The following is a 24,859-nucleotide window of genomic DNA, read 5'->3' as shown; positions in this document are numbered from 1 at the left end:
CAGGGGGAGAGTAGTAGCAACTGAAGTCAGAGGTAACAATGAAGGACTTTGACTTCACCTGAAATGAGAGATCATTGGGGATAATAAAGCTATTTCACTACTTATGTGAATTGTAGCATCTTTTTAAAGAAGTATCCATTTTTTTTAAAGGGGGAGATGACTAGAAAAATAGTGTTAGATACATAGAGAAAACATGAAAACGAGACTAAGACAGTGATTCCAGAACTAAGAATTCACAGAGGTGAGAATGCAGAATGTGTGTGTTTTAGGGCAGTGGGCAGACCAATGGTTTGGACTAGTGGATTTGGATAGGGAGTTGGAGAGTAGCGAGGTGAGAAAACTCCATTATATAAGCAGTAAAGAGTCACTACAGACTCCAAAAATATATGCGTGTTCCGCCTGGCCCAGGGGTCAGCAACATTTTCATTGCCCTGGACCCATTTCCTTTCCTATAATTTGCAGGTTTCTTAAGATTCTACCTAGCAAGCATATTACTTTTAAATAAGTATTAATAAATTATCTTATGATGATTATAATCAAAGTAATCTGTAATTGCCTATTATTTCTAATTATTATAAGATAAGCATTTTTGCACCAAATTGACAATTCTAACTCAAAGTAAATATAAAGATAGACATGGATATAGATGTGAAATATGATTTCTGTTAGGGCTTTTTAAACATAAAAAGCTTATGAGTTCTCCTCCCTCCCCCTACCCTTAATACCTTGAAAGCCTGTTTCTGGGACTTCAGGGACACCTTCAAGGAACTAATGACCTATGCTGTGTTTGGGGGACTTCCTGGATTTACAGCTGGAAGGCTGCCACAGAGGCATCTCCATTTAGGCTCAAATTCACTTTATGTTCAATGTTTTGGCCATTTCCCCACTTCCCCACTCCATCTGTTGACACTATTGCAGCACTGACCATCTGGTTACTAGGTTGGAGGATACTCCCTCAGGCTTCTTTGAACCAGAATTAATGCTCCAGTGATTGGCTAGTAGAAGCAGCTTGTCATAAAAAGAATTAGCCCTTTCCCCGCTTTTTCTCCATTCTTTGATTGTTGCTGGTTGTCGGTGATCACCTCTATGAGTCTGTATCAATCTCATGCGGTCAGCTTGAAGCTCATCCCTTGAAATCAAAGTTTCCATAATGCAACTGACCTGCAAGGGTGAAGTGACATGAATAACCATCCATTTATCATTTATTCATTCATTCATTCAACAAATACCTATTTAGCAAGAGGCAGCAGAGCTAGCCTAACTATCAGTTGGCCTAGGACAACTCCAGCTAACTCCCGTCGCTTTGATACCATTATTAATTATTTCTCTTTTACTCTAATAAGTGTTCCAGTTTGGACAATCAATTATATGGTCATCCTTAGCAGGGCACAGTGTTTAAAAGCATCTTTAAAACATTGTGTTTAAGAACTTATGGTTAAGAGAATGTCTGTGTTCAAATTCTGGTTCCACTGCTTAAAAGCTACGTGACCTCAAGCAGCTCACCTTATCTCTATATGTCTTCTTCTGATGATCTGTAAAATGAGACTGGTAATAGAACTTATGTCATGAAGTTATTGTGAGAATTGGAAGGTTACTCTACATAAAGACATGTAACAGGCATGGTAAAAGGGTTGGCAATTACTATGTGAAGATGCATCCAGTTTTTGACCTCACAAAGATTGTCTAGGAAACTCATGATTGTATAAAGAAAAGATGTTTCTCATTAACAGAGACTGAAATGCTACCATACAATACATTGCTCATTGCTTTTTTTTTTTTTTTTGAGATGGAGTCTCACTCTTTTGCTCAGGCTGGAGTACAATGGGGCCATCTTGGCTAACAGCAACTTCCACCTCCCAGGTTCAAGCAATTCTCCTGCCTCAGCTTCCCAAGTAGCTGGGATTACAGGCACCCACCACCACACCCAGCTAATTTTCATACTTTCAGTAGAGACAAGGTTTTTTCATGTTGGCCAGGCTGGTCTCAAACTCCTGACCTCAGGTGATCCACCCACCTTGGCCTTCCAAAGTGCTGGGATTACAGGTGTGAGTCACCATGCTCAGCCAAAATTTTTAAATATTGTAAAATATTCTTTATCAAATTGCATAAAAGAAAAGACAGTTTGATAGGTAATACATAAATAGATCAAGGCAACTAGAAGTGTCTTAAAACAATTAATATTGTGAAAACAAAAGGATCTTAATGACATTGACAAAAATCTCACCCTAAAAGAGATTAAATTAAAAAGCACCCTACTCCAACCAGTCCAGTGAGATTTCATTCATTAGCATGCTCTCATTACTGGCATAATCAGCTTCAAAGTCACTAAGCCTCTGAAAGGAAAAGGTGTTGCTTACTCTTAATAAAATGGCGTAAAACTGGGTCATTAGTCACCACATATGATAGACTTACCTTTTCCATTTGTTGGCATCTCACATTGGCGATGGCAATTAAAATGGAATCCAGGGAAAGAGGGGGCAGTTTGTATAGCAGTGGATTATGAAATAAAGTACTGGATTATTCACAACTTGACATTCAGGAAACATTCTGCTCCTCACAGAATTTGGCACGTGGGCCACAGCATCTTCCTGCGTGCTACCTTCTTGGGGAAGAACACCCCCACATTTCTTTTCCTAGGAGCTAACCACAGTAAACCCATTACACACTTCAGCAGAAGGGCTCATTCTGAAGGTCTTTGGATTTTAATCACTTTAAGTTTCCTATTATGCCTCAGGCTCCTCAACACAAAGTGAATTCTGCACGCTTTGGCTTTACATAATTATCTTCAATTGTCATACTGCAACAGGACATTATTTGTGACTTTAGATGGGTCGATAATGTTTTTTCATTGTTAGCAGGAAAGCCAATAATTACAGACACATCATCTAACCTACTAGTGTAAAGACATTTTGGTACTAGGAAATTTAGTGTCTGATCAATGGTCTTGGATAGCAAGTAATAGATCCCCCAAATAATGAAAAGTAACAAGAAAATAAATGTTTAATTTAGAAATAAATGGAAAATTAGTGCCATCTAAAATGTAGTCTTAAGTCTCATCTGTGTACATAAAGTAAAATGAGTTTTATATACCAGTTACTCAAATTTATCTTACACTCCATTTGTACAGTAATTAAACTCTTATACTCAGTAATACAAAAAAATGGTAATTAGCCTCTTTGCAAATGTTAAGGTGCTCCTAAATGTGCAGTAAGTCACCTTCCCTGTCTCATTGTTTTTCCCTTCACATACCTCTCATGTAGTTATTTCAATGATGTTGAGTTCAGTGAGAGGAAGTTTTAGAAAAGCTGCTCACCAATAATGTGCCTCAGTTCCCATAACAGCAAGATGGAGAAGGTTCTTTCGTCTCCAGAATGTCACGTTGAATATCTCAGTTCTATATTTTGCCTTGACATTTGCATTATATCAGCTGATTATTGTCTTGCCCTAATTTTCCATTTTACTATTTCAGTGACCTTCTATGTTAGGTACAGGTTACTTGAAGTGTTCCGCCAAGGCCAGGTACTTTTTCCTTGACCAATTTATTTTTAACAACTGTTAGCAAATATCTCACTTCACCACCCTCCCTATCAGTCCACGCAATCACAATCCCTTTCTGCTAATCTGCACAGTCAAGATATAAAGTAAGAATGCCTATTTGAACATGTAGTGAGAACTTTACTTCTCTGCCAAAAATGAAGAAAAATGCTTCCACTTTTGTATAGCATATGCGTTTATTCTACAGCCTCACTCATTTCTCATCGTGTTTTAGTGCAGTTTTCTGAACAAACTGCTTATTTTTTCACTGATTAAACTGCTTATTTGTTCATTGGAATTAGAACCAATTTTCTTCCTTGAGGATATGACTAGAAGATTAAACGCTGTTCATGTGAGAATCAATTTCTACCTAGGAATTGAGTTAGAGGAGTTATAGGCAGCAGTATCTATCTGGATTCTACACTGTGAAAAAGGAAGAGAGGTTATGCCTTTCTGCGCCAATGAAGTAGCAGAGACTTTAGGAACTGAGGTAGATGCCCCCATGGTTATTAGCACCACAGAATAATTTGCTCAAAAACTGAGTGCTGGCCAAGTGCCGTGGCACATGCCTGTAGTCCCTGCTACCAGGGATGCTGAGGCAAGACAATCTAAGCCCAGGAATTTGAGGCTGTAGTAAACTAAGATCAATCCACTGTACTCCAGCCTGGGTAACAAAGCAAGACCCTGTCTCTAAATTCATTTTAAAATTGAGTGCTTATGAACAGAGACTAATATAGGAAGCCATAAGTATTTCCGTGGGGTAGAATGCTTCCCACCATAATTGACTTCACATCCTGTATTTGTATGCATGGACTTCAGCTTTAAATATTTGAAACACAGACAATTATTAGGTCCTGCAAATGTGTGAGTTGAGATAATAGTGGATGTAACAGTCCCTTCCAGGGAGTAAAAAAAAGCACCACAGCAGCGAGCAGCCCTAAAGCACAGCCTGGACCAGTTTGGCAGGTCTCTGTGATTTAGCAGCGACTCACATGACCACACTCTATACTGCCTTCTGTTTCTGTTTCACCCCATTAACTGTGCTAAAGAAATGCACTTGACACCTATGCTGTGTAATCTCATCTAGCCCCCATAGCTACAAAACTACTAACCCCATTATATTGAAGCATTTCAAACTGAGCCAAACGTTGCACTCCAGTAAATGCAGTAGGCATTGGTTTTAATGGGAATTCTCCATTATTCATAATAGGAACAGTAGGAGTTTGTTCATGCAGATCAAATGTGTCCCACCAAGGCAAGAAATTTGGAAAAGTGTGTGCTGCTGTATTACCTTGTAATTTCAAAGCCTTCCCGTCTGAATCCTATTTCACTGCTGTTTCCTCCTGATTCTGGTTCTTTCACAAAGACAAATTAAGAATGCAAATATAAACATTAAGTTAAAGCACGACTGAACAAAGTGTCAAAGTTAATTGGAGCATTTGAAAATGAAACATTTGGCAGTTAACAGTGGCCTCTTGACAATACTGCACAGTAACTGTAGCAGACCCTGTGTGAAGAGCAGCCGGCACACAGCCCCCAGCCGTGAAGTCCATCTCAAGGCGCCAGACTCAGCAAAGCAGGATGCAAACCCAGGTTTTCCGAATACCAGGCGGGTGCTCGTGTCACTGTGCCACAGAAATTTCTGTATAAAGGCTACTTGAAAAAAGTGGCCATTAAAAATTCTAGATAGGTTGATCCTATCTGGGGCAGTGTTGGAAACACTGATCTATGGGGGGAGGAGCAGGAAGGAACTGTGTTTTGTTTTGTTTTGTTTTGTTTTGTTTTGTTTTGTTTTGTTTTGTTTTGTTTTGTTTTAGATGGAGTCTCGCTCTTGTTACCCAGGCTGGAGTGCAATGGCGCGATCTCGGCTCACAGCAACCTCAGCCTCCTGGGTTCAGGCAATTCTCCTGCCTCAGCCTCCTGAGTAGCTGGGATTACAGGCGCGCGCCACCATGCCCAGCTAATTTTTGTATTTTTAGTAGAGACGGGGTTTCACCATGTTGACCAGGATGGTCTCGATCTCTTGACCTCGTGATCCACCCGCCTCAGCCTCCCAAAGTGCTGGGATTACAGGCATGAGCCACCGCGCCCGGCCAGGAAGGAACTGTTAAACCAATGAGCAGCAATGTTACATTGCTACCTGCCTTTAGCAGCTGTGGCTGATGAGCGCGAGTTGCTCAGAAGAGCATTATCTAACTGTGTGTTAAGATAGAAAACTGATTTTAAAGCACTGCATTTAGAGGATGTTGAAGTTTTATCTTGCTTTATTTTGATTTGTTTGGCTTGGCTTTGTTTCCTGGAGCATGCCCCACAGATTTCTGTTCATTACCAGAGAATCCTAGGGCTCCAATCCAATTCCTAATTCTTGGACACATTGCACCCTTGTTTTGTGATAACCCAGCCTTCTTCCTCTAGATGGCTTTCTGCACTGGAGGTTACATGTATGAAATTTTCCAAAACGAAGATGCAAAGCTGTCGCCTCTTATTTCCTTATGGTGCCCACTTCACTGTGAGATTTCTTATCCATACAGCCTGAGTCAGTGGACATGTGTGAGGTGGGGATGAGGAAGTTAGAAGGACTTGGACTCTCAACAACCCTCAGAATCCCCAAATCCACTAACTGTCCATAATCAAAGAAGTATGAACAAATACTTCACACACATGAAATTGCCAAAATGTTATATTTGAGTTATACCAGTAAGTCCAGTTGCCATCATCTCCTTGTCACAAGTGTCTTAAGTTTTGCTTTTGATAATAATGACTACCATTCATTCAGTACTGACTTACTTAATATTAGACCCTGCATTAAATACCTTGCAAACAGTATTTCATTTGATCCTGAAAATCACATGAGATAGGTACTATTCTTATCCACACACAAAAAAATTAATTTCATGAAGACTTTTCTCGGAGAGAGAGAAATATTTACACACACATCTCTCTCCCTGTAACAATTCAGCAGTTCTGATAACAGTAAATGAACAGAATCTATGTAGGATGCTTTAACAACAGTCCCACCTAGAGGCAGGAGAGTGAATCAGCTAGAAAATATTTTATTCATATTTCTTCCAGAAAGGCTTCATTGGAGTTTGAACTCAGTTTATGTTATAATTTTCTTATTACTTTTGTGTTAGTTTTCCTGAAACTAATACAAAGTAAGAATGTGTTTGGTCCACTAAAAATGCCCTGAAATCGGCCAGGCACAGTGGCTGACACCTATAATCCTAGCACTTTGGGAGGCTGAGGCAGGTGTATCACTTGAGCCAGAAGTTCAACATGGTGAAACCTTGTCTTTACTAAAAATACAAAAATTATCAGGGCGTGGTGACACACACCTACCTGTAATCCCAGCTATTTGGGAGGCTGAGACATGAGAATCGCTTGAACCTAGGAGACAGAGGTTGCAATAAGCAGAGATCACGCCACTGCACTCCTGCCTGGGTGGCAGAACGAGACTCTGTCTAAAAAAAATAAACAAATAGATAACAAAATGTTCTGAAACCATTATAGGGTTAAAGCAAGAAGCAAGGCTGGTTCCCAGGATTTTCTGCTTAACCTCCAGTGAGCCACAGACCTGCTTCTGATCAACTTCAAAATAAAAACACCAATAAAGATGTGTAAGGCAGTCTGACCTTACCATTTCTGTAGAATTTTACTTGAAGATAAGTTTCCCCTTTCTCTAGCCCCCATATTGTTCATACATCAAGACCCTTCAGTAAATGCCCACAACCACCAGCATCAACTGTTTTCCCACTAATGCTTTCAATGGTAATCAGTATTTAACAGGGCACTTAGAATATTTTTTAATCAATCATTGTTTAGATGTCCCATTTATAATTACTTTTGTGAAGGAATGCGTCAGGGCGTCAGCTGATCCTAAGGAATTATCCAGGAGCCATGAGTGTGTAATAATTTAGTCTCAAACCTGGATGGGTCAGTAATGGGTAGGATTTTTCTTAGCTGCATAATGAGAATAAAATGAATGTGGAAATAAATTATATAACACATCCTGGGTCACAAACAGAGGTAAGACTTGAACACAGGCCTGACATCAAAGCCCATGGCAGTATGACTTACAAAAGGTAGACTGGACTACCTGCATTTGAATCACTGGTGATGCTTATCAATGGACCTCACCAAAGAACCTTGAAATTAGAATCCCTAGAGGTACATACCAGGCACCTGCATTGTTGTCAAGTGCTGCAATGATTATCCACTGTTCAGAGCCATACAAGCTCCTGATGCTGGAAGAAAATTACAGTGTTCAAAGTGCAGGACAGGGTGTACATCTGGCTCTAATCACTGAGCAACCACAGGGTTTCAAGAGAGGGTCAAGAAAAGGACTTTCTGCTCTCTGTGGCCAAGTAGACACTACATTTGCACTGTTCTCAAATCTTCAAAGAGACTTTGGTGTATGGAGGATGGGATGGTGGGGAAGGACGTGTGAAAGAAAAGGAGAAAGTGAATTCGATGATTTGATTGATAAAAGCTGAAAAGCTCATTGTAGGGCCCAGCCTACAGTTGATTAAAAAAAATAGATCAAGAAGATCAGAACTTGCCTCAATCCTCAACCATTGTTCTTAGGCTTCAACGGAATATTGCCATCCAGTAATTCATTATAGCATTTTCTGTTGCATAGATGTTTAGCAGAAACTTCTTTTAAAAAAATTTTTTTTACCTCCTCAATGAGAATTAAATGCTTCTTCTTCTAAGAAAGTCTGAAATATATTCACAGCTGAAAATTCAGCTAACTGCATTTCCCAACTAGCCACATTCTATAGAAAACTCTAAGCCATGCGGATGAATACAGACTTGACAATAGTGCTCAAGGCTGGAAGTACTATTCATCTGAAAAGGACGCTCCCTCCAATTTGTGGGCCATTATTCTGCTAGGTTTGTGTTTGTATAATTGTAAGATGGCTATATTTTTCTTCCCCAGTCTCAGGAGGCCCAGGTGCTGAAACAATTGGCAGAGAAGAGGGAACACGAGCGAGAAGTCCTTCAGAAGGCTTTGGAGGAGAACAACAACTTCAGCAAGATGGCGGAGGAAAAGCTGATCCTGAAAATGGAACAAATTAAGGAAAACCGTGAGGCTAATCTAGCTGCTATTATTGAACGCCTGCAGGAAAAGGTAATGTCAGCAGAGTCCTGAGCAGATGGATGTATTCATATGCAACACAGCTGGGTGAACTCTCAGATGCCTAAGCACCAGAGACTAAGTCAAAATTTGCTGCAGGTGTGAGGACAACTAACTCACATGGGCAGGGTCTCACAGTGTAGCATTGACTTAGCAGGAGGTGCAACATGGTATAGGAATGGGAATCTAACACTAAAGCTGGAATTTTGTCAAGTTTTCCTATGGTGAGTGGATTCAGGGAGGCCGATTCATGCTTCTGAAATGTGTAACTTCTATACAAACCTCAAGAGGCAATCTACTGGAAAAATGTTACATTGGAAATATTAGTATTAATATATTATATTGCTATAAAATATAAATAACATTTGGCTTAATATTTAATATGTGGCATTCAATATATATTTAATTAAAATATTAAATTAGGAAAATATATTTGCCAGGATATTTATGAACACTGGAAAACCCATTCTTTCCATGTAGAAACTCTACGTGGAAAACTAGGGTGTAATAACATCACATAGGACCATAGCAAAGATTAGCTCATAGAGGATGTTTTGTCCAGTTCTGGTATCCTGATGCCCTTCTCCTCAACAATCTAAACATACACTCATTCCCATGAGTCAGGAGGCGCTGTGCTGGAGGTCCTCTGAAAAACGCTGTCTTTCACTTTTGCACTTTCTATGCTGTCTCCCACCCATCCCCTCAAAAACCTTTCCCTTGAAAATATACAGCTTAGCAGTGAGTAGTTTAGCTGTATCCATTTCCAGAAACTGGATTAAGCATTGAAAATAGCATGTTTGAGGAAGATGCCTCAATCCTTTTCTGAGCAGTCACCCTTCCCACCAGTAGTGAGTGCCTTTGTGTGACAGACATTGGAGATGCAAGAGTAAAACGGACTGTGCCTGTCATCAGAGCCCAGAGAGTTTAGTCAGATGAGCCTCCTGTTTTCTGACATTTCTCAGAGTGTCATGTCTTCTATTAGAGATGGCCCATCTCATCTAAGGTTCAGACAACCTTATCTTGAAGTTCTGATGATTCTGTTTTCATTCTTAAACTCCGACTGCAACTATCCAGCTAGAAACAAACAAAAAAAAATCAGGCATGAAATCTTTTAAAGGTATAATTGCATGGAGATTTTCATTTGTGCTCTTGAGGAATTTTTTAAAGCACTGCTGGGGAAGGGTGTGTGGACTCTGATGCAGCAGTAAGACATTGAGGCTCTCAGAGGTACGTGGATGAGTACTGCTGACCTGGGCAAGAGCTGGAATAGCCACCTGATGCCTAATCCAAAACATGAAAGTTCAGATTAAATTTGTATTTATTAGATGGTGTTTTCATACCTCAGAACAATTTCATTGCATTTCACCCAAATGAGTCAAGTCAGAATTTGGAAGAGACAACAGAATTTGCAGGTGATTTATGGCAGTGTAGGAACACATGTATTACTCAGAACAAAGTTCCATTTGCTAAAGTTTACTCCCCTGACATTGAACCAGTTGGTCTTCCTCCATCTGTCCCCATTTTGCACTTCTCTAGAGAACTAAAAACGTTCCTGCTTGACCAGTGCTCATAACATGGACAGCACAGGGACACCGTGTGTTCTCTTTGAGATCACTGTGACTCAACCTGCATCTTACATCCTATACCCTAAAAAATTAAGTGAAGTTGCTAACAACGGTACATGCTGATCTTATTGCAACATCCTCAATTAGGCCTTTATCATCCAATGCAAGATTTATATCATTGGTAGTCTCAGAGCATTTTTATTTTTCAAATTACACATACAAACACAGGGCATATCGTCCTTTTTTGTTGTTGTTGAGACAGAGTCTCACTCTGTTGCTCAGGCTGGAGTGCTGTGGTGCAATATCAGTTCACTGCAGCCTCTGCCTCCTAGGTTCAAGTGATTCTCGTGCCTCAGTCTCCCGAGTAGCTGAGATTACAGGCATACACCAACACGCCCAGCTAATTTTTGTATTTTTAGTAGAGACAGTGTTTTGCCTTGTTGGCCAAGCTGGTCTTGAACTCCTGACCTCAAGTGATCCACGCACCTCGGCCTCCCAAAGTGTTGGGATTACAGGTGTGAGTCACCATGCCCGGCAGGGCTTATCCTTCTTGATTTCAATTTAAAATCATTCATAAAATTTGCATATTTTATCTAGTATTTCCAGAAGTGCTAGCTTTTAATAGGCCTTTTTTCCTCTGTGTTTTTTTCTCTTCACCCAGCCCAGCCATCCTCAGCTCCTTTTTGCACTCTTTCCACTCCCACCCAACTTTAGTGACTTCCCCCATACATACATACATGCATACCTGCAAACCACTTTTCCTGGAAATAATCAACCTAAAGAGTGCTTAAAATTCCTGGCATCGGCCCACAGAATCTCCAAGGATGGGACCCAGCATCCGTATATTTTGAAAAGTCTCTGTATGGGTCCAATATGCAGCCAGATTTGAGAGCTAGTGGTTTGCTGCCTGTTCTGATTTAAATCTCAGCTGTCAGCATTCTATCCCATGTCAAATAATACAGCCCAGATAATTTCTAGGACCACATTTTTTTTCTGGTGTTTCATAGCTAACGAGGTGCTTTTCAAATCTAATGGGATCTTTGGCAGTGTCAGTCAAGATCTTTTATCTCCTCAATAAAGAGGAAATACCAAATTTACTTTGATTTGATGTATATCACATAGATTGAGTGCAAAATTGTTTACATATTGTGCATGTGTTTGTATATACTAAAACTACTTTGCTTTTTCCTAAAATAAGACAAAATTTTATATTGTAATCAATATTTAGCCTTTTGTTTGAATAAAGTTACTCCTATAAAATTAGAAATTTAAAAGATGTTCAGTAATAAAAGTAAAGGTGAAAGGCTTGAAACTGCCAAGGTAACATAAGCTGTCCTGAAATCTACATATAAAAAGATGATTATGCTGGGCATGGTGGCTCACACCTGTAATCCCAGCACTTTGGGAAGCCAAGGCAAGAGAATTGCTTGAAGCCAGGAGTTCGAGACCAGCCTGGGAAATATAACGAGAACTTGTCTCAAACAAAAATTTAAAAACTAGCCAGGACTGGTGGCACAGGCCTGTTGCCCTAGCTACTCAGGAGGCTGAGGTGGAAGGACTGCTTGGGCCAAGGAGTTCGAGGCTGCAGTGAGCTAATATCATGCCACTGCACTCCAACCTGGGAAACAAAGTGAGGAAACAAAACAAAAAGAGGAAAAAAAGATGACAACTTCCGAAATGACACCTTTTAATGAGTCAATCATTCAATGAATATCTATTGAGTCCCTACTATATGCTTAGGAACCTAGAAGAGGATGTAATATGAAAGATATTTACCAACCATGTCATTCCCAATACAGGCAATACAAAATTCAGCAATAAATAATATAGCTCCAACAATTAGAGAGTGAGACAACATGTAGTATGGTCCAATATAGACAGTAAATACGAAGACACTGAATAATATCAGTAAAAGTAAATTCACTACACCATGCACCCACCCTTTTGACAGCCCTCGCTGCCCCTATCAACTATGCAAGTGACATGATACAACTCTGTGCAAGCTTTTCCACTATCTGCCTACCATTCAGCCCTCAGTCCCTCTTCCCTTCAATTAAGAGAATTGAGCATTCGAGCATATTTTCACCATGATGCCCATACGGTATCTTCATTGTCACTGACTGATAAATTCCCAGAAACCCCTCAGAGCCCCAGCCATATTATCTCAAAGCCTTTAACTCAAACTGAAAGCCTAAAGCAAAAGCAGCCCTGGCTGCATTTCAGAATCTACTGGACAGCTCTTTAAGGGATTCTGATTTAATTGTCTGGAATAGGGCCAAGAACCTTGGATTATTTTAAAGGCTCACTAATAGGCTCTAATATTTAGCCATTGCTGAGAACCACTACGCTAAAGGTTTCTTAAGTATACTTTGTTATGTCATTATAAATTATATTTTAGTGTTTTTTGTCTTTGTTGCATAAGTGTTCTTTCTTCCTCCAAAAAAGAACGTTACACTTACTTTTTATTTCAGTTTCCTGTTTTCATATCACCTCATCTTAACACTCCAGGCTATTATATAGAAAAGAATCAAATGTGGAAAAGGATGTGGGAGAAGGGATGCCTATGCCACAAAGACCTGCATTAGGCTGATCTATTTATGTCATACCCAGGACTCAAACAAGGAGTCTGTGGATTATGACTGACACAATAGTGAAGTTCAAAATGTTCTTATTCTTGGAGTGGTATGAGAAGTAGAAAGAGAGAGAAACAAAGAAAGGAAGAGAGAGGAAGAAAGGAAGAGCACAGCCGGGCGCGGTGGCTCATGCCTATAATCCCAGCACTTTGGGAGGCCGAGGCGGGTGGATCATGACAAGAGATCGAGACCATCCTGGTCAACAAAGTGAAACCCCATCTCTACTAAAAATACAAAAATTAGCTGGGCATGGTGGTGCACGCCTGTAGTCCCAGCTGCTCGGGAGGCTGAGGCAGGAGAATTGCTTCAACCCAGGAGGCAGAGGTTGCAGTGAGCCAAGATCCTGCCATTGCACTCCAGCCTGGGTAACAAGAGCAAAACTCCATCTCAAAAAAAAAAAAAAAAAAAGAAAAATCAGTTAAAGCAGATATAATCATTTTAACAACAATGCATCTATTCACTAAACATATAATTTTAACATCAAATATGTAAATGTAAACCAATTTTTGATGTCGTTGGGCTGAATACCTTTTCAAAAAATTGATAGGTTAATAGTTCTATGGGAACTTCTTTTCTTGTCATTATTCACACCTATTCACATTAGCTATGATTTACAGTTTTAATTTCTTTAAAATTGAGTAGGGACTAAAGACACCTGCAAAATAACCTAGATATAGACTTTTTACAACTTTTCCATAGCTTTTACAGTTGATTCACTCAATATCTACTAAATATTTCACTTTCTCAAGTATTTCCAAAGGTCCTCTCCACCCTCACAATTTTCCATTAATGTAGTATTTAATTAAATTAAAGAGTTAAATTTTCAAATGCAAATTGCTAAACAGTTGTGGAAATACCATTGGCTATAATTAAGCATATAACACAACCGATGAGGGGGAAAGTATGTGGCAATAGTAGGGAAGAGCCCTCTCCTCTCAAACAATTCAGCATTTAGGAGCCATCAGACAGCAGGACAATGGAAGGAATAGAGAGGTCGACATGGCAAATCACTGAAGAGGACCTCGACTGGACCTTGTTGAATTCCCCACTTAATCCAGATTGTTTCATATCTTCTCTCTTTTGTAATTCTACTGTATCATCTTAGTCAATGCCAAGACTTCCGAGCTCATAACATGGTAACAAATACCAAAGGAGCTTTCAATATTGTTCAGAAAGGAGAGAAGCCGGTGACCCAGACAAACCTGACAGCGGCTTTATCCTATCCAACCATGCGGTACAGTGCTTAGGAAATAAAAGAAATCGTTTCACTATAATTTATCATTTCACTTCTGACATCTAGAAAATATTAAATGAAAATATAGCCATTATTTTAGTGGCAATAGCAGCACATAATATGATGTAACTTAAAATGATAAAAATATTTTCAGAGAATAAGATTCTGTGATTCTTTCCCGAAGAGGTAATTTTGATAATATGTAACTCTTTTGTAAACATCAACAGTTTTGGGGGTACAGGTGGTGTTCGGTTGCATGGATAAGTTCCTTAGTGGTGATTTCTGAGACTTTAGTGCACCTGACACACAAGCAGTTTACACTGTACCCAATGTGTAGTCTTTTGTCCCTCACCCCCACTCCCAACCTTCCCTATATCTTTGCATCCTCATAGCTTAACTCCCACTTATAAGTGAGAACACGTGATATTTAGTGCTCCATTCCTGAGTTACTTCACTTAGAATAATGGACTCCAGCTCCACCCAAGTTGCTGCAAGAGTCACTATGTCATTCCTTCTTACGGCTGAGTAGTATTCCATGGTGTATATATACCACATTTTATGTATCCACTTGTTGGTCAATGGACACTTTTTGCTCCATATCTCTGCAATTTCAAGTTGTGCTGCTGCTATAAGCATGCATGACACAGTCTTTTTCATATAATGACTTCTTTCCTTTGGGTGGATACCCAGTAGAGAGATTGCTGGATCAAATAATAGCTCTGCTTTTAGTTCTTTATGTTTTCATAGTGATCATACTAGTTTACGTTCTCATCAGCAGTGTAAAACTCTTTGCTTTTCGCCACATCCATGCCAACACCTATTGTTTTTTGACTTTTTAATTATGGCCATTCTTGCAGGAATAAGATGTTATTTCATTGTGGTTTTAATCTGCATTTCCCTGATGTTGATAATATTTAACCCTTTAGTTATAATTTCAACTATTATCAATTTACATCTATTGGATTCTTTTCATCTTTTGTTTTCTTATCATTCTGATTCACAAATAGCATTTGTGCAACCATTTGCTATTGAACATGTCTGATGAATGAATAATTAAATAGGAAACAGGATTAAAACTAGCCTTTATTAATTGTTTGCTATAAGCCAGGCATTTCTGGATGTACTATCACATTTCATCCAAACAACAACCCTAAAAGAAAATACTGCGATTATCCCCATTTCACATCTAAGGAACCTGGTCTTTAGAAAGGTTAAATCATTTGGCCAAGATCACAAGTAGGCCACAGAGACTAGATATGAATGCAAGTCTTTGACGCCAAACCTTTTTACTAGCTGCCCATCACCCCTGATCACTATCACCTCAATGCATGAACATGTGCTTTCTTAGCTCACACAACTCACCCTAACCCCTCTTTTATATTGCAAGTGCACAGCCATTAGTAAAAAGAAGGAATTTTGATGATATTGACCTCATCTTGAATTTAATTAGGCTCATATGACAGAATTCCATAGATGGAATTGACATAGCAGTCCAAGCCCTTGTTTATATTGGATACCTAGTGAGATTAAAAGGACATTAAAATGTAAAGAAAGAAAATACCCCATATTTCTCACCTTCCAGTAGAGAAATCTTTCTATGAAATCAGAGGAAAGAAGTAGAGAACCAGAATTTTTCCTAAAATCAACTTTCATACATTCTTTCATATAAAAGGCATAGTTGCATACAATGCTAAAACACTGTATTACATGTCCTTTATATTGATGGAGGAAGGGAGTAAATTGCAGAAAACATTGTAAATTTAGATATGCTTGGGCCTCTGACAGTGCCTAGAAATATCAGGAGCTCAATAATGAAATAAATATTATCAAAGAGTAGTCTCCTGGTGAACCTTCTCTGAGTATCTCAACTGCCTTAGGAACCTCTAGACTCACAGTCTGATCATTGCAAACAGCTGATAAGAAAAACAGACTGTGTGGGAAATTATATGCTTCCTGCATGAACTTCCTTTGGTTCCCCCATATTTTGATATAAAGTCACAATAACATTTCATAAGTAGATATTTGATAATGTGAATGCAAAGTGTTCAAATAATAGTGACTAAAATGCCTGAAAACAAGTAATTTTTATTTAAAAACTCATAATAATTCATTCTATCTTTTTTCACGTTATCTCAAGCTCACAAATTCTATTTATTCTTTCCTATGGCAAAATCCATTTCATTAACACTAATTTTTAGTTTACCAAGAAGTGTACTCCCAAGTAGCCTAATAATACTAATTATAATATTTCCTGCTATGTTATAAATTTGAATTTATGTGAATCTTTAGACTTGAGGGTTTTTTCCTAGCATAATGATGGTCTGGGCTTTTTCTCAATTTTTGCCAGAGCTCAGCTCACTAATTAGTTTCTTTCTGCATGAGAAAGAGATTTTGCTTCATCTTTTTCCTCATAACAGCAGAACGAAAAGAAGAATCAGCTGCATCCATGCTAATTTCCCCTGTGACATTTCCAAACAGGATTTGATTTCTCTATGCATGCCTTTTTCCTTCCCTTCATGGTTTTTGAACATACACAAAAGCTCATTTAAACCAATTAAATAAAATTGTTTTTAATCTCTTTCTCTAGAGTCAACTTCCTGCTTACTCTAACTCTGTATCTTTGAAAAAAGTGTAGGGTGGTCTAAGCCTTTTTTCTTCCAGGACCTACACTTGAAAAGACACATTTTTTCCACACAACTATAATATGTTCTTCTCACTCAACATTGAAATTGTATAGCAGTGATTCAGAGGGTGAGCTGTAGAGCCAGGTTCCCTGGGTTTAAATCCCACTTGTTAGTGTCATGAATGTGGGCAAGTTACTTAGACTTCCTGCGTTTCAGTTTCTTCATCTGCAAAGTAGGGACAATAAAAGACTGTCTACTGTAGGATTATTGTGAGGATTAGCAGAATTAATACAGGTAAAACCTGTACTGGTGCAGGCCTGGTACATATTAAGTGCCTAATAAATATTCAGTATTATAATATAAAGAACCCTATTAGTATAGACTCCTTCAGATTAATAGAGTTTAATGATAAGATTTACTTTATAGTCAAGTTTACTTCTCCTGAACTCAAAGAATTGTTTTCCTTTTTTTTCTATTTTTTTTTTTTGTTTTGTTGTTGTTGTTGTTGTTGTTGTTTCTTTGTTTTTTCACTATCCAGTAATGGCTATAAGCAACGGAACTAAAAGAATCTATAGAGCCTCAAATAATTTCTGGAGCTTCGGGGGAGGGAGAGAAGCCATATAAGCAATGTTCTAAATAGAAATATAAATAACACTAATAATAATTCACATCTTAAAGTTTCAGTTCAACAAACATCTATTTAGTACCTATGATACATGCAAAACAGTGTGATTTTAGCCATCTGATGTATAGCCATGTACTAAAAAGTACTGGGGCCACATTTCCTCCAACAGTTCTCTCCTCAGGAAAGTCAGTTCACAACCCAAGGCCAGTACCTTGGTTCCTCCTGTAAATAAACATCCACCAATCACATGCTATCTGCAAAGCACTCTGCCAGGCCCTGCAAATCGAAGAAAAATAAGAAAACACAGTCCAGGCCCATAATGAGCTTACAGTCAAATACAACAGAGGAGACAAGAACAGAGAGGCTCATAATACAAGCCAGAAAAAAACAAGTGCCGAATAAAAGGAAAGAGGTATGCAGGTGTTCAAATGGAAAGTGAGATAGGTTTGCAGATTAGCCTTTGCAGTCTCATAAAAATCTTTGTAAAGAAAAGGACAACAGTCACAGGGCTTAAAGAGTAAGTTTACAATCCTGACCAGTGGAGATGAAAGACGAGGATTATCAAGCATTGAAAACTGCATGAGACAATTCCATTCAACTGAAACACCAAGTGTTCGTAGGAAAAGATGGGGGTTATGACTGGAAAAGTCACTTGCACTGCAGTGATGGGAATGTATGACATGGTTTAAAAAGAACTCATTATAAAAAAAAAAAGAATCAAAAATTTTAAAAAATCAATGTGGTCTCTTTGCAGAATGTTTTGCTTGATGTTTAAAAAATACCTTGGATCTTATTTTGTAAATACTTACATTTTTGTTAAAAAATACAAGTATTGCATTATGCAAGTTATTTCATAATCTTAAATGTCCTGTAACAGGCTTTTGATGTTGTGTCTTTCCACTCAAATGCACTTACGAAAGGCCTTGACAAATAGGTCAAGAGTTTAAGAAGCAATATAGAAAGTCTTCTTTCTGGAGCTAACCTTCCTGAAGTGTCCATCAGGATTACAAAGTCCTTCAAATATTAGTGAAAAGGAACGACATCATTAGAAATGATAGAGAAACAATAATATGATGTTTTATTGCCTTTCTCTGGAGTCACACTGTAGTCCTAATATTAAAAATTATCTTAATAACATGAACTTTTGGTCATAGTTTTAGACAAAAACAGTGTTAAATATATTTTTTAAAACATGGTAAGTTTTGTAAGTTCTCTTCTAACATGACATTTCTTGGGGCCCATGTTTTCCTCTCTACTGAAATGAGAAAAATTCCCACCAAACTGGGTTACTTCTAGTCAAGCGCATGGTACACAAAGGACCAGACAACAAGGGCCTGTGACGTTTCTTCTTCCTGTTGTGTTTTTCAGGAGAGGCATGCTGTGGAGGTGCGCAGGAACAAGGAACTCCAGGTTGAACTGTCTGGCTGAAGCAAGGGAGGGTCTGGCACGCCCCACCAATAGTAACTCCCCCTGCCTATATTATAATGGATCATGCGATATCAGGATGGGGAATGTATGACATGGTTTAAAAAGAACTCATTATAAAAAAAAAAAATCAAAAATTTAAAAAAATCAATGCGGTCTCTTTGCAGAATGTTTTGCTTGATGTTTAAAAAATACCTTGGATCTTATTTTGTAAATACTTACATTTTTGTTAAAAAATACAAGTATTGCATTATGCAAGTTATTTCATAATCTTACATGTCCTGTAACAGGCTTTTGATGTTGTGTCTTTCCACTCAAATGAATTTGCTAGGTCTGTTCTTTTTGAAGCTCCCCATGTCTAACTCCATTCCAAAAGAAAAATGAGGTCAGTAGACAGTCCATGGTGCTAGAAACCCACCATTGCCTAATGACCTACAAGGCTTTGTTATCTCTGAGCTTGACTAAGACCATACCTAGATCACAGGTATTATGACTCCACATGAACCTTCACATTTGTTTGCTCATAATCTATTTACTGCCTAAGAGAAACTACACAACCAGGCTAAGAAATACCACCAGTCATAGCATTTACTTCTTCTCCTGGATTATGTGCTACAAATGTGCTTTGGCTTTAGAAAGGGATGGATGAGAAGACAGATCTGAGACCAATCTGGGTAGAAGCAAAAAGCTGAACCTTTTAAAGCGCTGAACACAAATCCAAATTCGAATGGTTCAAGCAGCCATGAAATTGCTCTTCATAAAGTGGGCTTAATTCTCTAGTTTAAGTTCTTTTGATGGAATGAATTAATTAATGTGTCAGGTGGCTTATTTGTGGATGCCATGATTGATGATGTTCATTCTAAGCTCTTACCTATAGTACAAGTACATGATGCTACTGAATATTTTTCCACTTGGAAACTGTGAGCTGGTTGTTGCATTAAAACACACAAACAAACAAAATCAAAAACACTGCGGACTTTCACTCAAGCTGGTCTTTCTTCCCCAGTGTGAGGCAATCCTGCCTATTAACAACAACAACAAAACACTCCATCTGTGAAGCTGACGCAGTTAAGGGGGCTAGGCAGGGCATTTGTGCCAACTAAGAATCACCAGATACCCACCATAAGTACCTATCGCAGTTTTGAAGTCATTTCTCCCCAACTCCCAACTCCTGAAGGTTGCTGCCTGCATATTTACTCTTCATTAGTGCTATTTTCCTGTATGTCATTGTGAGCAAGCTGTGATTAATAAAGAATTGGAGTTCTGTGAACTAATAAAGGTTTGGTCTGTTCTCTTGCCACCTTGTGTGTCTGACACTGGAGTACAGATTTTAAAGGGCGACCACTGAATGAGACAATCTCACAAGCAAAGAGATAATAATGAGGGTTTGAAGGAAACCAATGCCCTGCTGAGTCATTTCCCTTTGGGAGCAGGAGGCTGCATCTCTCTTCTCTTGCCCTCTGATGCGCCAACACAGTGGGAGAGGTTTTCAATCTGTTCCCCTTAAAAACATACAGGACTGAACAAGATACCAAGGATTCAGACTGATAACTCTGAGGAAGAGAGACCTTTTCAAAACACTGAAGGTTCCTGGCATCATCTCAAGTTCTCCCCCATGGCCACAGAATGCCTCCCCGAGCCTAGGCCGTCTGTTAAGATGTGATTCCCTGCCATACTGCCAAATTTTGTACTGCCAATAAACACACAGCACACATGGACGCAGCAGGGTCCTGTCAGTGACCCAGATGGATCTTACAGGACCAAAGGAACCACATCCAGTTTTAGCAGAAAATCATAAATAATTGAAGCCACACAGATGTATGAATAAGTACAGTGAGCTATGGTCCATAGGAGCTCTAATAAGCCAAGTTTAGGGTTCAGGCCACTTGGTCTCTATTTTGCATATCCTTTAATATTTGCGGATTAGACTAACACTGCAATAGATGATGTGATACACATGAGCTTTCGATTAGCAAGAAATGAGCTGTCTCTTCATACTGGTTTTATATAACTTAGTTTGGAAAACATTACCTGAATTATTCATTAGATCAGAATAAGCCCTGGAAACATGAACATGAATGACCACAGGAAGCTCACAGTCCAATAGCTTATTTGGGCCCCAAAACAGCAAATATAATGTGTTGGTCAGCCTCTACAGCATACTGGGGGGAAACAGATCTTTTCTAAGAAGTTTCTGAAATATCAGAAATAGTTAATAAGCTTCTCATAGTACTTTGTATGAGAATTGAAACTGCTGACCAGTCCAACTGCCTAATCTCAAAGATGAAGAAGCAGGCTGGGTGCAGGGGTTCATGCCTGTAATCCTAGCACTCTGGGAGGCCGAGGCAGGTCAATCACTTGAAGGCAGGAGTTCAAGACCAGCCTAGGAAACATGGTGAAATGCCATTTCTACAAAAAAAATACAAAAAGTAGCTAGGCATGGTGGCGAGCACCTATAGTCTCAGCCACTTGAAAGGCTGAGATAGGAGAATCCCCACCTGAGCCTAGGGAGATCAAGGCTGCAGTGAGCTGAGATTGCACCAATGTACTCAGCCTGGGTGACAGAATGAGACCCTGTCTCAAAAAAAAAAAGTGAAAAGCAGAGGAGGGCAAGGTGAGTGGTCGGCTCCAGACCACAGTGCCCACATCTCATGACTTCTCCCCTTATTTGAGGCTCCTCAGAAGAACATCTCCAAGTTAGGTGCAGTATATATTGCTTGGGTGACGGGTATATCAAACTCTCACAAATAACCACTAAAGTACTTACTCATGTAACCAAATACCACCTGTTCCCCAAAAACTATGGAAATATAAAAGCAAAAAAAAATTTTTAAAGAAAAATAAATGAAAGAGCATAATTCACAGTGGTGGAAAAAAGAACACCTCCAAACCTTCCACACCAGTGAGGGTGGATTATGTCTAGGAAGCTTCCTTAGAGCAGGGGGCCTCAAATGTTAGTATGCTTCTGAGTTACATGAAGGGCTTGTTAAAAACAGATTGCTGAGTCCCGCCTCCAGAGCTTTGGATTCCTGAGGTCTCTGGAAGCCTGCAAATGTGTATTTCTAACATATTCCCAGAAGATGCTAATACTGCTTGTCTGCAGCTCTTACTTGAGAAGTCCTGCTATCAACAATGCAACTGATCCAGGTGTGTGCATTCTCTGTGGCTGTCACAGAGAGCATCTGTTTCAATCAGTGCGTGTTCCGCTGGAGGCAGGGCATGAAAAGAAACTCATTCACTCTTATTCAAAAAAGTTCAGGGGTGGGAGGATGTAAAGAATCCAGACAAAAGCAAGATGAACAGCTGTGGCTCGCAGGATAGTGAAACAATGGAAGCAATCGTGCACCCAGGGGCTGGGATAGAGCTAAGGTGGAATCAGAGTACCAATGACTCAGCATCTTTCACACAACTTGATTTCAGTAAGGATCAAAAATCTGATGATGCTCCCCACCCGTTAACAGATGAACTGAGTGCTTTTTGCGAGGATTTGCCATTCTGTGAATTGCCCAGTTTGTTAGCCTGGTTCCATTTACAGATTTTTTTTTTTTTTTTTACAGAGTCTTGGCTTCTTCAGTACTGTGTTTAAATTGTATAAATGCCTTTGAAATGTTCTGTGAAAATTCACAAAGTTCCATTGGTTTGATGATTCATCCTCTTCTCCTATCTCTTCTACACCCAAAAATGTATGAAACAACTGAAAGTTGACAAAGGTCCTTCTCTTTTCAGCAAGAGTCCCACCTTTGTGCTCTTCATCAGCCTTCACAACACTTGACAAGAGAAAGCAATGGGAAAAAAGTGCCAATAGGTGTATTCTGTCCTATCTACCCTCCTTCTACTGAAGGAGAGGGTGTGAAGGGGAAAACATGACCTCTGTGGCATTAGCATCCAAATAACACATCATCCCTCTGTTCTCAACCCCTGGACAAGACATCAGGCCATTTGCTGAAACTGCTAAGACAGCACAGAGCCCAGAGCAAAGCTAAGGCCCCTAAGCTCCCCCAGATTACCTGAGTCATCTTGGATTCCTCACTGTCCCCCACCACCCACCTCCAGTTGAATATCAAATGGTGTAAATTTGACCTCCACACTGTCCCACCGTCCTTGCTTCTTTTCTACTTCCAGAACCACCACCTAGTTTGGGTCCTGGTAGACGCTTGCAACAGTCTTCTGACAAGTCTGCTTTGCTCTAGTTCACAGCCCCCACACAGTGATCAAGTCTCTCCAGGACTCTACTCCCCCCCATCTTAGAATGCAATCTGTACACCTCTACATGACATTGAAGTGCTCCACCATCTCTTTCCTCAAGAACACTACTCTTGGCCAGGCACAGGGCTCACACTTATAATCCCAGCATTCTGAGAGGCTGAGGTGGGAAAACCACTTGAATCCAAGAGTTCGAGACTAGCCTGAGCAACATAGCAAAAACTTGTCTTTACAAAAAATTTAAAAATTAGCTGGCCAAGTGTGGTGGCTCACACCTGTAATTCCAGCATTATGGGAGGCCGAAGCAGGTGGATCATCTGCGCTCAGGAGTTGGAAACTAACCTGACCAACATGGTGAAACCCCATGTCTATTAAATTTTTTTTAATTAGCTGGTCATGGTGGCATGCACCTGTAGTCCCAGCTACCTGAGAGGCTGCAGCAGGAAGATTGCTTGGGCCCAGGTTGTCGAGGCTGTAATGAGATGTGATTGTGCCACAGCACTTCAGCCTGGGCAACATAGAGGGACCCTGTCTCAAAAAAAAATTAAACAAAACAAACACTACTCTCATTGAACCCCAAACTATTCACTCTGACATGCCAATGGCTTCCACACACACACTGTACTCGGTATGGAATTATCTTCGCTACAGGAAAGGCTAAGTCGGGCTGTCATAGGACCCCCAAATCTCAGTAAATTAACACCAGAGAGGTTAATTTCCTACTCCTGCTACGTGTTCATCCTGATCACTGTGGATTCTCCTCTATGGTGCGCCTCACTCTGGAGCCAAAGGCGATGGAGCTGCCTCTATCTGTAATGTTGCTGGTCACTATGGAAGAGGGAACAAATGTGCACATGGCAAATCATGCACTGGCTCTCTTAAAGCTTCTACCCAGAAGTACACATCACATCTCATTGGCCGAAGCAAGTGATATGATCTCATTTAACTTGAAATGGACACAAAAGTGCAGTCTTATCATAAGCTCAGGAGGAAAGCCAGAAATATTTATTTGGTGAGTCATACCAATGACTGTCATCCCGCTGATCACTAAATATTCAGCTCACTCTCCTTCCTCCCTGTAAAGTACACTCACATTGTCCACAAGATATAAAACCTCAAAGTATCATTTGATCATGGCATCAAGTTCAAGGTCAATGTCTTGGATGATGCACAGTTCTCTCTCTCTCTCTCTCTCTCTCTCTCACACACACACACACACACACACACTTAGACATGGGTTCTTGTGACCTGAGAAACAAATAAATTAAGAAGTCATCTTTCCCTGAATATTCAATATGTAATGGCAAAATAGGACAGTATAATCACAACAAACATGCTCATTCTAAAGGATAAGAATGGGAGCAACACCATATTTACTGATCATATAAATTCTGGCATTCCACTGGCCAGATATTGTGAAGCCCCTCTACCCTTAAGATGGAACACATTCCTTGACTCTCTCCATTATGCTCCCAGAAAGGAGCTCCTCAGTCCAACGTTTTTCATGGCTCTTAGTTGTTCTCTAAGCAAATCTTCCTATTTCTTTATTCTCCTCGGTCATATCTGCAAGGACATTGAGAAATATGCCTCCTTGGAATCTGAATCTCCTTGGAAGCAGATTTCTTGGCCTGCTTGCTGCCCGCCAGACTTGGTGACCAGAAAGTCATTAGGTTTTTACTGATCACCATGTTGGATCAGACCTTAGCAGGAAACAGAAGGCATAGTACAAAAGAGTAAATGAAGAGGATTTTATGACAATTATATTAAAAGGGTGTCTTTTAGTACATTTTATGTTGCTATAAAGGAATATTTGAGACTGAGTAACTTCTGAAAAAAAAGAAATGTATTTGGCACACAATTCTTCAGGCTATACACGCAT

At 39.6% G+C, this 24,859-nt stretch overlaps 1 protein-coding gene and 1 long non-coding RNA gene across 3 annotated transcripts in view; one reads left to right on the top strand and one right to left on the bottom strand.

The window, feature by feature from the left end:
* STMN2 (stathmin 2) overlaps positions 1 to 20,055 on the top strand; it is a 55,188-nt gene extending 35,133 nt beyond the window's left edge. For both annotated transcript variants that reach the window (XM_002759021.6, XM_078352753.1), the window contains exons 4-5: positions 8,474 to 8,665; positions 18,721 to 20,055. In XM_002759021.6, the coding sequence (XP_002759067.1) occupies positions 8,474 to 8,665; positions 18,721 to 18,780 (252 nt within the window). In that variant the 3' untranslated portion in view covers positions 18,781 to 20,055. The remainder of the gene's footprint in view (positions 1 to 8,473; positions 8,666 to 18,720) is intronic.
* LOC103788530 (uncharacterized) lies at positions 922 to 6,996 on the bottom strand. Its single transcript, XR_614484.5, has 3 exons — positions 6,874 to 6,996; positions 4,826 to 4,889; positions 922 to 1,161 (listed from the first exon to the last, which is right to left on the bottom strand). It is a non-coding gene; the product is annotated as an uncharacterized LOC103788530 (long non-coding RNA).
* Positions 20,056 to 24,859: the final 4,804 nt, after the last annotated feature.

The sequence above is a fragment of the Callithrix jacchus genome, chromosome 16 (assembly GCF_049354715.1).
Source record: "Callithrix jacchus isolate 240 chromosome 16, calJac240_pri, whole genome shotgun sequence".
Lineage (NCBI taxonomy): Eukaryota > Metazoa > Chordata > Mammalia > Primates > Cebidae > Callithrix > Callithrix jacchus.
This window is presented reverse-complemented; position numbering and strand designations above follow the sequence as displayed.